Source organism: Nothoprocta perdicaria, unplaced genomic scaffold, assembly GCF_003342845.1.
Source record: "Nothoprocta perdicaria isolate Ctin4 unplaced genomic scaffold, notPer1 scaffold_157, whole genome shotgun sequence".
NCBI lineage: Eukaryota > Metazoa > Chordata > Aves > Tinamiformes > Tinamidae > Nothoprocta > Nothoprocta perdicaria.
The window spans coordinates 162090-176780 of record NW_020454727.1 but is presented as its reverse complement, the minus strand read 5'-3'; the positions used below and the strand labels follow the sequence as shown (position 1 = coordinate 176780).

General features: G+C 59.8%; 1 protein-coding gene across 8 annotated transcripts in view; it reads left to right on the top strand.

Annotated features, from left to right (window-relative positions):
- Positions 1–381: 381 nt before the first annotated feature.
- Positions 382–14691, top strand: part of TCF3 (transcription factor 3) — a 41252-nt gene continuing 26942 nt past the window's right edge. For all 8 annotated transcript variants that reach the window (XM_026035204.1, XM_026035205.1, XM_026035207.1 and 5 more), the window contains exons 1-2: positions 382–471; positions 6297–6369. In XM_026035204.1, coding sequence (XP_025890989.1) covers positions 397–471; positions 6297–6369 — 148 coding nt within the window. In that variant the 5' untranslated portion in view covers positions 382–396. The remainder of the gene's footprint in view (positions 472–6296; positions 6370–14691) is intronic.

Sequence of the window (14691 nt, the reverse complement as noted above, 5' to 3'; positions counted from 1 at the left end):
AGTTGCCTCTTTTTTTTCTTTTTTCTTTTTTTTTTTTTTTCTTCCCCTTTCCTCCCCCCGCTCCTTCATTCGCCGCACGCCAGGAACAGAATTGGCCCCGAACTAGTGGAATTGGCAGCAAAAAAACTAACATACAAGTGTGTCTGGTCAATAGAGCGCTTGTTCCTGCCTGCGGGCGCTACGCGCGCTCGGGCCGCGCGCTGCGCCGCCRAGTTGGCCGCTGCGCCGACGCCAAGGACTTTTTTCCCCCCCTTCTTTCTCTCCAGCGTTCTTTTTTTTTTTTCTCTCTTTTTTTAAATATTCATCAATGGGGTGGGTAGTTTGCTCCAGTCATTAAAATCTCCCTCCCCTCCCCCTCGCTTTCTCCAGGGCTGCCGCTGTTGAGTGTGCGGGACTATGAATCAGCAGCAGCAGAGAATGGCTGCAGTTGGGACGGACAAAGAGCTCAGTGACCTGCTGGACTTCAGCATGGTAAGCGAGCRCCGCTGGGGGCTCGAAAGGGCCCGGGGGGCTTTCCTGCCTTCACGACGTTATTTTATTTTATTTTATTTTTGGAGGAAGCAGCAGCCTGGAAACGGGCCGCCCGTGATGGCTTTCAGATGCGCCGGGTGTTTGTGTGCGGGCGCATGTGCCGCGACTTGTTTGTTTTCGAGCGGCAGAGCCCTCCTCTCCTGTGCCCCCGTGCCCTCCCGCGCGCACCGTTTCCTCGCGGGCAGCGCACAGCCGTTGCTGGCGCCTTTGGGGGTTGCTTTGCTTTCTGTTTTTTGTTTTGTGGGCTTGCGGGGAGCTGGGAAGTTCTCCGGAGATGAAACACGGTCTGAATGCACCTGGCAAAATGCGACCCCATAACGCAGAAGGGAAGCTGGGGATACAAGACTACTGCAAAGATGGTTCCCAAGGGAAAGCTGATTCCTTAGGATTTTTTTTCCCCTTTTCCTCTTCTCACAGCCAGACTATTAAACTTTTGCTCCTGCAGGTTATTCTAGCGTGGCTGGAAACTTGTCCAAGCTCTTCGCGTGTGCTTTTTGCAGGGGTTGGACACTTYGGTGCCCTGCTTTGTGCTCAGCTCGTCCCTGCAAACCTTTATTTGCCCTGAAACAGAACCTGAGTTTCCCCCCAAAAGTGCATTGAGCTCGGAGRGAAAGGAGTCCCCTCTTATCCCAGCGAGGACCCATCCCTAGCACAGCCGGTGACGTGTTGGTGACCCCAGAGCTGGCGGTAGCCGCAGGTGACTTGTTGCAAAGGGGACCTTCTGTTGAAGAGCAAAACCTTGTGTTTGGCCCCTGTGGCAGGCGCTGCGTCTGCCCGGCACCGCCACCACGCGCCTTGCTCCCTAGATAAGCAAAGGAAGGGCCAAGATAGAAACGTGGCTTTGCAAGGAGGAGTGACCCGAGCACAGCCCCGGGTGGGCTGGGCTCACCGGGCAGGGCTGCAGCCCCCGCCTGCTGCTCCCGTGGCCGGGAAGGGGTAGCAGGATGGAGGGGAAAAGGGGCAGTGGAGCCTGGGACACCCGCTCTGCTCCTGCAGTTTGGCCTCTGCTTCCCTTCCTCCTGATGGGGCCTATATCCCACCTGGGAGCCCTTCCCGTCCTTAGASCAAGGGCGACTTCTGGCTTGCAGCTTCCCTGGAGAGGTTGCTTCCCTTAGGTTAACAGCAATACGTACATTTATCTATACATTTTTGTAGGTAGTGCGTTGCTGGAGGGACCAAGGTGGCAGGATGCTTCTAGAAACAGTGGGTGTGTTGGGGGCGCTGGGGGCTGTTCCCCCCATCGTCCCCGCAGCTCCCGCTTCGGGGCTGCTCGGGCTCCTGTCCTGCTGCTGCTCCCCTTTGGGAGAGGAAAAAAATACAAATAATGCAATCCCACTCACCATTTGGAGCTTAAAAATAAAGGAATTTATTTTCAAAATGAGGGGCCGGCCTCATTTGCATGCTCGCAGAGTTGTGCTCCCGAGGGAGGTCCTGARCTGTTCCCTCTCTGCACGAACGTGTCTGTTCTTGGAGGTTAATCTACAGCTAATGGTTCAATTTGGGTTCGATTCCAGCTCTTTTATGTCAGTGAAAACCTGGAGCAGGACCAGAATTTGTCCCCTGTTCAGCAGCAGCGCTGGGGGCGGCCGCTCGCCGGATCAGGGCCTGCAACCGGCATTTGCCAACAAATTCTGTGGAGACATTCCCTGCAGGAGGAATTGCCCGACGGGCACGGGCTGGATTTTGGGCAGCCCCGTTTCACAGGCCCCTCCTCACCCGGGTTTGCACGAGGGGGCTGTGACCAGGGCTCCGGGAAGGCACCGCGGAGCGCGGGCGCCCGCCCGCTGGGCGCAGCGTGGGAATGTCGGCGCAGCCGGCACGAGGGCYCTGCCACCGCACAAGTCTCCATCGAGTGTATTTATATTTTCATTTGAATAAGTGGGAGTGGGGCACCGGGTCCTCGGTGGATAGGGGAGAAGATGAGAGAGATTTAGAGAGAGCAGAAGCGTTGGCTTCACATCAGTATTTCACTTCCCTTTTCTTCTTCTTCCTAGGGCAAATATATTCRGCGCTGGTGTTTGTGGCCCAGCTCAGTGCAGTGCTTTGCTTGCAGGGAGGGCTTTTTAAGTCGCTATTTGTTGCACAGRCAGACAGGAGGTTGTGGGGTCACTAAAGGGTAGGGCCGTACGTATAGCCTGGCAAAGCCACGTGCCGTCTTTAATGCGTACGTCAGTGGCGTAGGTATTGAAGTGCACAGCGCTCGCCTAGAGCTCCGCGCCGAGTTAATCCCCCAATAAGGGGGAAAATCAAAGGAATCTATAATGTGTGTTTAAGGGAGCCGGAACCAACACGCAGCCCGACGGGCGCTGTGGGCTGCACAAAGCGGAGCGCTCGCCTCTGCCTCCCAACAAATTGCCTCTGATAATTGCCCCAAAGTGGAGGTAATTTGTACACCCGCTTTCCCCGTCGCTCCGGGGCAGCGATCCAGAAAGGGCTCGCAAAGCCGCGAGCGAGCGCTCGGGAAGGCGCCCTATGGATCGATCTGCAAGGCCGGCTTAACGCATCCAGGCGGAGGCCTAATGGGAAGACTCCGCTTGGGCCCGGAGCTGGAGGGAGGTTGGTAGAGAAGGAGCCCGGGAAGAGCCGTCGGGCTGGGGTGGGTGTCGGGGAGATGCCGGAGCAGGAGGGAGGGCAGCGGCGATGCCGGCGCGGAGCCGCCTGCCAAGGCAGATAGGAGGAGGCGGCCGCGTGCCAGCCCGGCACTCTGGCAGCAGCCGAGTACTGTTAACAGCCATGATTATTAGCAGAGTATTAACCATATGCTGCAGGGTGCGGGGCGTCGCGGGGGCTCGCTGCGGCGCGGCTGCGGCGTGAGCAGCCACCCGGGCCCCGCAGCGGCTGCGCGTCCTGCGCCGGCCCTCGCGGCCCCAGCACCAAGCACGGGGCCGAACCCGACGCCCGGGGCTCGAGCCGGGCCCAAGCAGCACCGTGGGGTCCTGCCTGGGCCCCTGCTCGTGCTGCAGCGCCGGGGCGGCCCGAGCGGCGCCGCGTGCCCCGCCGCAGCCCTCGGCAGCGCCTGCGTTTCCATGATAAAAGCGGCGCTTTTGTGCCGAGCGGGGCCCTTGCAAAGTTCTGCTTTGCACTGTGGYCGCCCTTGGGGGCCCACGGCAGGAAGGGCAGCGCGGAGCCAACACGCGAAATATCCTGCCCGTGGATTCATCGAGTCCAAGCCCCTTCTCCCCTGCATGAGCGCAGGGGCTTTGCTGCCAAACAGATCCCAGGTCAGAGGCTGTTTCAGCACGGGGTCCGCAAGGCGCAGGAGCAGAGGAAGCGAGAGCGGCCGCTTGGTTCRAAAGCGCCCAAGTCCCGCTGGAAAAACACGGTGGAAGCGGCGCCGCCRGCYGCGCCGGTTCCYGCTGCGGCTTAGCGGGTTTGCTCCCGAGGACACGGGACCTTTCAGGTTTCACCTGCCCCGGCACGTGCACCCATTTGGACTGTTCCATATTTTGCGTTTGTGTCTCTTAATCTGGGAGGCGAGGAGGAGAGTTTAATCCTTTGGGGAAGCGCAGAGCYGGGGCCGCGCGTGGGTGGCTGCCCCGCTGCCGGGGGGGACCGGGGCCGCGCTTGACAAACTGGGTCCAGCGCCGAGCCTTAAGACGGGGGATTTTACATAACTGCTTAAATCTACATTATTCAAATCCAACAAAGGGCAAGTAATGACCCAATTAGAAGGCTTCACGCTGGGTCCCTCCCGCACGTGCCAGCTCTTCTCTTTGCCCCCTGCTTTTATTTGTAAAGTCACATTTAGGAAAAAACGGGGAGGAAATTGGGGCGGGTGGGAGTGTTTTATGGGGCCTTGCACCAAAGGAAAGGCGAAGGGACAGCGTGGGTGCAAGGCAGCCGCCCGGAGCCGTGGCTTTCCCCCTGGCCAGGATGCAGCCAAGGGGCGGCTGRCTTCGGTGCCCGGGACCATGCACAGGGCCAGGGTGCCCGGGGCACRGAACAAGGTGCCCAGCTGCTCCATGGGTGCCCAGCTGCAGCATTCGGTACCGCCCGGTGCATGGACACTGCTGGGAGAGGGCTTTTTCTCCCCGTTGCTTTTGGCTGGTTGGTTCCATCAGGTTGCTGCCCTGGCGCGCGCGGAGCTGCCCCTGCCCGCGGGCAGAGCGGCCTCCTCGCCCTTTGGCTGCGTCTCGGCCCCGTCTCGCCCCGTCTGTGGGGCGGTTGGACGAGTGGTGCCGTGGGGCGAGCACTATGCACAGCTGCTGTGTCGGGACTGGCACCTGCGGGTGCCATGTGTGGGGATGCACAGGGATGTGCAGAGATGCGCGGGGATGCACAGGGATGTGCAGGGATGCACGGGGATGTGCAGAGATGCACAGGGTTGCACAGGGATGTGCAGAGATGCATGGGGATGTGCAGGGATGCACAGGGATGTGCGGGGATGCGCAGGGATGCACTGGGATGTGCAGAGATGCGCAGGGATGCACAGGGATGTGCAGGGATGCACGGGGTGCACAGAGATCTGCAGGGATGCACGGGGATGCACGGGGATGTGCAGAGATGCACAGGGATGCACAGGGATGTGCAGGGAGCCGCGCGTTTTCCGCTTGGCTATGGCAGGAACAGCTCCTTCCTATGCACGCTCCCTGCTCGAGCCCGTTTATCCCCTCGCGCGTGTGAAAGGCGGCGCGGGCAGGTACCCGCTGCCCCGTTCCGTGCCCGCCGTGAGCGCAGCCGCCCGCTCCACTGCTCTCTTTGCATCGCGACCACATTTAACTGGAGGTTTTTTTTTTTCCTCGGCATTTGTGAAAACAAAGCTGGGCAGACGGTTTTGTGCACAGGAATGTTCCTGACCACAGCCAGACGTCAGCTATGTCAGGGCATGAAACGCCGCCTTTCTGTAGGCTCTTGGGCCATTACATTGTTTAATCTTCAAAGCATTAAACTTTTGAGTTATTCAGACGTTGCGCAGCTAAAAATAATAAAAATTCAAATGACTTGGTGGTGAAAGTATCTTGAGTTGAGTAGTAAAAGGATATTAAAATGTTAATTTACTAAGTGCTTTCCCACCAGTTGTTTTATTGGCTGGAGCTCCATTTGTGTGCAGAAGAATTAGTTTTCTTTTCTGCCGCGCACAGGTGGATATAAATTTTTGAAATAACAGCTCTTGAACCCCTCCCAACCTGTATTAAAAATATTTATACAGGTTGGCTTAGTAAGTGCATGGTGTTTTGGAGGAAGCTCCCTGGCAGCAGCAGATTAGGGGGCAGCAAACAAGTAGCCAGAGCGACTGATACTGTAAAAAACCATTAATCTTCGTAAGTCGCACGTGTCGGCCCGGGGCTTTGGTCTGTCCGAGGGCAGGGAGCTGCTCTGGGGGCTCATCCCGCCGGGAGCCTCGTCCTGCAGCCCTGGGCCATGCAGGGAATGTGGTTGAGTTGTCCCCGTGCCGGCCGGATGGGAGATCGGCCCTGGGAGAGACTGGGAACCCGGCCCTGCTTGGGTGCGCAGGGATTTGGGGATGAAAGGAGCCTTGCCGGGCGCTCCCGGCTCCGCTCTCCATGCACGGAGTCAGCCCTCGCTCCGCGGCCCCGTGCCCGGCGGCGAAAGAAGAAAAGTTAGGGAAGAAGCTCCTGTTTGTGCCTGTGGAAGTGGTGCCTCTCGGGGAGCCCCGGAGGAGCGGGAGGGCTTGGAGCGGGCGCGACGGCACCGCGCTGCCCTCGGCGCCGCTTTGGCATCGCAMAGGGGCCCCTCTGCCCCCCTGCAGCAGCGCCCCAAAGCCAACRCACTCAAACCTCTCCTCTCTCATCTTGTTTTTCTAGATGTTTCCCCTGCCAGTGGCTAATGGAAAAAACAGACCCACGACCCTAGCGAGCACTCAGTTTGGAGGATCAGGTACTGTTGTCTTCATTCCTTTTTTTGTCTTAGCAACGTAATGTGTGGGTTTGTTGTTGTTTTATTATTTCTTTATTTTCAATTTGCTTCCAAAGAGCCGAACGGAGGGCGTCTGTAGGTACATGGGGCTACATGTTTCGTGGCTGGGAGCTGCTGCTCTGCATGMGGGGGTTGCTCTGGTGGCTCCGCRTGGCCGTGGGGCAGGCAGAGCTGCCCTTGMCCATCTGTGTCCAATTAAGAAGCTGTTATCTGAGCTAGAGGCTGTTGCCTTGCAGCTCTGGTGCAAGGGCTGTGAGGACAGACAGACAGCGCGGCTCCCCGGGTGCCTTGTGTGGACACTGGAGTGTTTCCACCTTGGAACGTTTTGCTGGACATCCCGGAAAAGCCCCTTCGCTGGTGGCTGATCCCTGGGGTGGGTCATGCCCGAGGCTTCCAAGGGAGGTGCTGGTGCCAAGCGGGTGTCTGCTCCGTGCAGCCCCCCTGTGGCATCGCTCCGTGCCCAGGGCACCTTTGGAATTTTGCCAGTCAGATACCGGCCACGTGTCCATGCRGCTTCGAGCAGAGGTTCTTACAGCGAGGGAAGTGGTCGAGTGGGTGCTGGAGGACAGGATCCGAGGGGAGAGAGCTCTCCAGTTAACCCAGGTGGAAGCTGAGCTCCTTGGCCGGTGTTCCGGGACATGGATGTGCCTGAGACTTCTGCTGTTGAAACAATCCACCGAAGATGTGCTCCGTGCTAGCGGGAGAACAGGAGTGGAGCAAAGTGGCGCTGATTCGTTTCCTGACACGGGGCCGGCTTGGCCACTTGGTTTATAGAGCTGGCCAGAGGCAGTGAGCAGGGCCTGGGATGGGGCAGGGCAAAGCCAGAGCCGTGACCGGACCCCTTCCACTGCCAGAACGACACAAAATCTCCCTTTTATTGGCTCTTTTTGCCTCCCTTTGCTTTGGGGTGAATGCAAGGTGATGTGGACACCACCCTTCCTCCAGGCTGCTGGTTTTGGAGCCTGGCGGTGAGCGGTTCACAAAACCAGCAGACTGATCTTATACAACCGCGCTGGAGAGGTTACACAACCACCGCTGCCGTCCCGGGCAGCGGCTGGGCAGCCCYGCTCGGGGATCGGAATCATGGAGTCGCAGAATGCTTAAGGTTGGAAGGGACCTCAGGGTCATCTAGTCCAGCCCCCTGCACACGCAGGGTCTGCCGGAGAGTGACGCACAGGCTGCATCCAGGCGGCTTGTGGAGATCTCCAGAGAAGGAGCCTCTTCAGGACGATGCCGCTCCAGGCGTCGCTCATGGGATGTTGTCTGCTCTGGCCATGGCTCCCAGCGCTTCCCTCCTCAACCAGTTGCCTCTGGCCTCACCTTCGAAGCGTCAAGGGCAGCACTTCATTTTCTTGTCAAACTTGTGGCTTCCTTCTGCTCTTGGGTGATGTGGATGGCCGGAGGGGCGGCTGCAGCAGGAGGACGTGACGTGTACCTGGGGATGTTGCATCTCCTCACAGCTCCGGAGAGGCTGCAGCCTCATTCCTGGCGGTGAGCGCTCGCCTTCCTGCTTGTTGGCCTCGGTGTAGCTGGATTCACCGTGGTGGCAGCGAGGTCCTGGTGCAGCCAGGTCCGGATTCAGTGCAGTGGCAGCGAGGTCCTGGTGCAGCCAGGTCCGGATTCAGTGCAGTGGCAGCGAGGGCCTGGTGCAGCCAGGTCCAGATTCAGTGCGGTGGCAGCGAGGTCCTGGTGCAGCCAGGTCCAGATTCAGTGCGGTGGCCACGGGGTCCCAGTGCAGCTGGGTCCGGATTCAGCGCAGTGGCCGCAGGGTCCCGGTGCAGCCAGGTCTGGATTAAGCGCGGTGGCCACGGCATCCTGGTGCAGCCAGGTCCGGATTCGGCGCGGTGGCCGCGGGGTCCCGGTGCAGCCAGGTCTGGATTCAGCGTGGTGGCCACGGCATCCTGGTGCAGCCTGGTCTGGATTCAGCGCGGTGGCCGCAGGGTCCCGGTGCAGCCAGGTTCAATCCAAAGGTGCAGCCGGCTCCGGGCAGCCCTGGCCTGCTCGGGGCGTGAGGAGCAGATGGGCTTTGGATTTGGGGAGCTGGGCGCGCGGAGGGAGCCGAGCGCCTTGCAGCCGCGCCGTAATCTGGACCTGGGGATTAGCTCCACAAAGCTCCTTGCCGGGCAGGAAGGACCAGAYTTGGCCTCTAATGTGTCTGGTGTTTCTTGAACCCTTCTGGTTGACTCGTGTCTCGTATCCATGATAGAAACTGCGGTGCTTCCACTCGGGAAGGAGACGGTTTCTCTTGCCTCTTAGCTGGGTTGTGTGCTCTGCAGCACAAACCTCTCATCAGATTCATTGAAATAACCCCCCAGTAATAAACCAAGGTTGTTGCTTGTGCAGAGAAGTTGGTGTTTTAGGCGTCTACCTGCCCTCGGCAGTGTGCATGTGTGACCCCTGCTCTTCATCCCCCCTCCTCCTCCTCCTCGGGGAGCTCCCGAGCTTGCAGCTTTTATTCTTTCCCCCTCGGAGGAGACTTGAGGCTCCGTCCTCTGCGGGGAAGGCGGGAGTGATGAGAGCCCAGCAGAGACCTGCAGACRTTCAGCCAAAACCCGCACGTGCAACATACCTTTTGTGCTTCCAAAGCCCAGCTGGGAGAGAAGGTGACTGCAGTAACGTGACATAGTGCTGCGGGAAACCCAAAATGACAAAGCCCCTGAATCCGAAGCTCCTAGCGAGCTCAGATCCTCCTCAGATCCTAGCGAGYGGCCGGGCCCGTGCGTGGGCAGCCTTGTCGCCCGGAGGGGCCGTTCGCCTCTTGCCGGTCGGGAACATTCAAAGCGTTCCCGTGGGCCCTCCAGCTCAGAGATCTCTCTGCTTTTATATTTATCCCCTGGATTTATTTTAAACGTCGCCTCCGTTTCCCTCGTTTCTGTCCTTAAATGCACCGGGGAGGAACTGGTTTCGCGGTGCACGGACAATTCGGCACCTCCGCTCGGCGCTTTCTTGGCAAGGAGGAGCCYGACGGTTGCCACCAGGCTGGAGCTGACGTCACGCAGCCCATGTCTGCAGCATTTATAGCACATATAGGTCACCGCAGGAAAGTTGGGCTTCCTGGAGCTGTGAGCTGCGACTGGTGGTTGCCAGCGCTGGCTCTGTTATTTGCTGCCGGTATTTTCGGTTCGCCGACACGCTCGGCCTGCGTCCCGCTCCTGCACGGCCCCGTGGGAAGCGGTTCCAATCTTTGCAGCAGCAAAAGGTTTCAGTGGTCCCGGGGTGCCCGCTGTGCCAGGGCTCGTGCCAGGAGGCCAAAGCTGGGTGGGAGGGTTTGCAGGGCAATGACCCGAAGCAGCCGCTGGGCTTGCAGCAGCGCCTCGAGCGGTGCCCACGGGGCTGGGACTGCACTGACAGTTGCACCTTGTTGCAGCAGGAGCCCAGCCTGCCCGGCCGGCAGCTTATCCTGCTTGCAGGGAGGATTGCAGCAAAAGAGCCTCCCGCCGCCCTCGCTGTGGGGTGCAGACCCCCCAAGCTCCCCTGCTTGAGATAGCAGCAGGTTTGGATGCAAGGGTCTGCAATTCCCGGCCCGCAATTCCCACCCCCAAAATTTGCTCAGTGCTTTTCTTTTTTTTTGCATGGGTGCGATTGTGAGCTGAGGGAATCGCTTTGATCAGGGCAAGTTCCTAACGCGCGTTTGAGGCTGCCGAACGAGGGAGTTTTTCAAAGGGCTGCAAGCCGGTGCACGCAGCACGTCTGAAACTCCAGCCTCGCCAACAAAGTGCCCGCGTTTTCCCCGCAGGGCCGTGACTCTGCAGCCCCTTTGAAAGGCTGCTTGAAACGGCATTCAAACCTGGCTACCTGTGGCAACACCTCTGAAAGCAATAAATCCTCCCACGGCCGGGGCCGCTCTCTTTGATTGCCGCCGCGCCGCGGCCGTTGCAACGCGTGATTCGTCTGTGCGCGCTCGCGCCCGGCGCACGTGCAGCACCCGCAGCCCGAGCAAGGAGAGTTTCTGCTTCCCGGTTTTTCCCTGCTGTGGGTGGCTCCGGTGCCGGCTGCAGAGCAGCGTTTGCAGCTCCGCGCGGCGAGGAAAGCGYGGAGCTTTTCTTAGCAGCGACGGGGCGCGCTCTCCTCCGAGGCGCCTCCACTGCCCGCAGGTTTTGCTCGCGCTCGCGTGGGAGCGCTCGGCTTGACTTGCTATTTTGGTACACGCCGAAAGGCAGGCACGGGGCGCACGGTGCGTGACTTGCTGCTTAAAATGGGCACTTGTCATTAAAAGCACYAGTTTGGGGCCGCCCGTTAGTGCTGCCCGTGGCCAGGCCGCTGCCCRGCGAGGCGGCCGCTGCCCAAGAGCCACCGCAGCAGAAAGGAGACGGAGCCCAAGGTTACTGGGACTCCTCCTGTCACCGCCTCTCCTTGGGCAATCAGAGCTAGGTACTTGGTTTCAGCCGGCAGCAGAGGGGAGGATTGGAGAAGTTGGGGCCAAGGAGAGGCGCCTTTCGGCACGTTGAGAAATCCCCAGTGCTGCAGGTGCCTCTCGGGGCACGTTTAGCGTAGGGGATTGGAGGACCTCGTTTGGGGGCAGTGGAGGGATCTTCCTCCCCTTCCTCCTTTTCCGCCCCAGCGCAGGTTTGTGGGAGAGCCCTGCGAGGGCCGAGGGGAGCCCTGGAGGTGCCGGGGACCAGAGCGGTGCCGGAGGCAGCAGGTTTGTTCCGAAGCTGCGCACGGTTCCGACGGTGCCGCCAGTGCGGAGCCGAGCAGCCCTTTCCCCGGCCGGGGGGCTGAGCCCCGGCGCTCGGCTCGAGCAAACCCTCCTGCCTTCCCGGGGTTAGGGCCAGCACGGAGCCTTTCCCAGAGCCCCGGCTGCTTGGAGCACCGGCCTCGGCCCTGCCCGCCCGGCACCGCGGCACTTCAGCTGCCGCTTCTCCCTGCGCGGYGCCCCGCGGCGCCCTCACAAACTGGAGGGTTTTGTCCATTTTTTCCCATTTCCTGCAGCAAAGAGATGTCTTACGGGGGCCATTTCACGCTCGGAGCTGTTTTGTCACCCTGGGTGGCTGCTCTTGGGGCTGGTGCAGCACAGGACGCACCGGGTAGGAACCCGGCCCCRCGTGGGCCGCTGCTGCGGCGCCCGGCCGGGTCTGGGCGCCCCACGTGCCCCAAGGAAACATCGCTGCTCCGGCTCTGGGCGCAGTCCGGATCCTCCGATCTCCAGGGCCCCCCCTGCTTTTCAAGGCTCTTTTTTTAAAAAAGCAAGGTGAGGTGCTCTCCCTTCCAAGGGCTTGTTACTGCCCTATTAGCATTGTTATACAAAACAGCAGAATAGCGTTTAATTAGGAAAAATAGGGCCTAACCTCCGCCATATGCTGCTCTTCTCCTCATATTTGCATTTGAAAGTCCAGCTGAATTTCAATGCGAAACTGGATTTTATCCAAATGATGAATGGCCGTAAAGGCTGTGGGAAGGTGGAGGCGCTTCCCTATTGCATGTGGGGCGGATTTTGGGGTGAAAAACTGCAATATTTCCTTCAAGCCGGGTTTGTTCGTTCCTGCTCGCGCTGGGGTCCAAGCCGGTCGCATCTCTGCCTGAAGAGCATCCGTGGCCGCTGCTCCTTCCCACGTGCTCCGGAGCGGGAAGGACGGCATGGAGGGAGCAGAGATTCCACGCGAAGCGACCGCTCCTTGTTGGCAAATCYGCTCGGAGCCGGGAGCCGGTCACACTCCCATCATCCCAACACGTCTGGATTGCGGACGCGATGGCTTCATCCTCATGGGTTTGTAATCTGCTTTGCTGACTTCGAGAGGAAGAAAAGAACGGAAAGAAGGGGCTTGGGGGTGGGTATCAACGGGCGCCTCTCCTTCCAGTGGGCGAGTTCCGCGTGCTCCGGCCCTGCTGCCGCTGTCCCAGCGGCCTCTCCACCCGGCTGCCGAGGGCTTTCCTCCTCATCCGGGTRCCTCTGAGCGGAGCGGACAAGTTCCCCCTTTCCCATTGCCGAGCTGCCCCTGCTCCCGAGGCCCTTTGTGCTCCTTCCCTCACCTACCTGGCTAAAAATGCCCCAAAATCCCTTGGGATCCTGAGGGATTTGGCAGCCCTCGCCCCGGCAGCTCTTGCTCCCACGGATGCCCATGGAGTGGGGCGCGYGGCAGGTGCTTGTCCCAATGTTCCCGCTTTTGTCCTCCTTTCTCTTGGCCCTGAGAGGTCCATGGGATCTTCCAGGCACTTTTTGCTGATGGWGGTTGTTGTTGTTGTGTTAATGCAGCTGAACTCACTTGATTGCAATTCCAGGCGTGGGTCATGGAATAACAGGTCAGGAAGCTCTTTTTGAAAAGGATTTTTTTTTAAAGAAAACAAAGTCACTTCCGAACGGTCTAAGTGTCCAGTTGGGAAGATCTGTCCCTTCCTCATTTACCTTGGCCCGGAGGGATGGGGAGGCGGGATGGGGATGAGGTGCCCTGGCAGCACCTCTGGAGGGGCCCTTGGGGACCCYCATCCCTGGGGCTCTGACTGATACGGAAAGCAGGAGCCACGGGCCAGGGCTGATTCCCTCTCAGTAGCAAATGCCCATCTAAAAAGAGAGGGATATTGCGGAGCGAGGGGCTTCCCGGTCTTTTTTCCCAATTTGACCCCTCTGTGATCGCTCCCCAGCGCCAGGCTGGGCGCTCCACTCCGGAGAGAGCCCTGCAAAACCCACGGCAAAACCTGCCCGCGTGGGGCGTCGCATCCCGGGGGGGCCGGGGCATGGGGCCGGGCGCTTGTCCTTCTTTGGGAATGTTGTGGGAAGCCCGTGAGTCACTGCACGGGGCCGGGAGTTACCCCGCTCCCGCCTCGCACGTTGTTGTGTAGCCAGCAGGATTATTTATAACTTAGCCAGCATCCCGAGCCTATTGTTCCTGCAAAGAGCAGGAATGACTAGATGACTTCCTGAGATTTTTATTTTTTTATGTATTTATATATCTATATTTTAACCGCCCCCTCGTTTCTTATTTTTTGCAAACCTGCTTTTCCTTCCAACTATTATGTTGGCCRCTGGATCCTTTCCCCCCACATCTTCCCCTCCGATTGTGCCTTGGTGCCGCTCTCCATCCCGCTGCCAGCAGCGCTTGAACTCCTACAAACTCTCTCGGGACAGGCGAGGRCGGCTCTTCCGACCCGGATTCAGATCCAGACGGTCCAAAGCGCCTTGAGATGAGGCCACGGATCCCCGCTGGAGAAGTGGGATCTCGTGCGGTTCCTGCCGCTGCCCCGTGTGGAGCTGCTCATCCCGAGGCCTTTGCATCAGCACCGGGAGCAGGGAGGAGGTCCCTGCCGTTGTTTTCCCRACTTTTTGGCAGGTTTCTTCTTCCTCTCCTCCTCCTCCTCCTCCCTGTGCTGCAGGTTATTGACCCGCTCACGCAGCAGCCGCCGTGGGTTTGGGCAGGGGCTCCGCAGCTTGGGGGGCTCCTCACCCCCAGCAGAGCCTGCAGGGCTCGTTCCGCCGCCTCCCGCTCTGTCTCCTTGCTCCCCTTTCCCGGCCGTGATGCAAGCGGCAGCTCGTGCGCTCGGAGCGGCTGCAGCTGAGGAGGAGGAGGAAGCCTTCGCCTGCCTTGTGGTCGGCGCAGATTCTGCCCAAGTTCTCTCGGTTTCTGTTAGTTCAGAAGTCCCAATTTAGCCCTCGCTTCTTTTTAAGCCTTGGTTTCCAGGTGCCTGCGAGTTGCCCCCTTCCCTTGGCTAGAAGYTGCCTCGGATCCTGGCCGGCTTCAGCCTTTCCCGGGAGCCAGGGCTGGGATTGCTTTGCCAGCCCCCCAATTCCCCGCTCCAGGSCTGGGGAACGCGATGCTCTCCTGGCCATGGCTCCTGGTGGCTCCACAGGAAACACGGGATTCATCCACAGGGAGCTCTGCAGCTTTGAGGACACTGCCCGGCTTCGAGTAGCCTTGAGTGGAGATGGAGTCTCCAAGTCACCCCTGTTTCTTTGCACACTCCTGCAGCCTCCTCAGCTTTCCCGGGTTTCTTCCTGGACAGATGAGGGCTCCAAGACCTGTTGCCTTTTGCAGAAGGTCTGTGGTGCAGGAGGGAAGGGGACGGGGGAGCGCACGGCCTGGGAGCTGGTGACGACCTGCACGGGGCTCCGGGTCCTTCGGAGCCGCGCGGGAGGCGCCGGGTTGGCTGCGGGTGCCGGCCCCGCTGCAGAGCACTGCTCCGGTGCCCCTGCTCGCAACCTATGGACAGGCCTCAATTCCGGCCTCCTGCCTTCCCTGGTGCTCCTTGCAAACAGAATTCCTGGAAAATCCCTGTAAAAAGCCTGGGATCCACAGCTTGCATGGCAGGCCGAGCGTGGCAGGTTGGAGCGGCTGAAAGCAGATCCCGAGG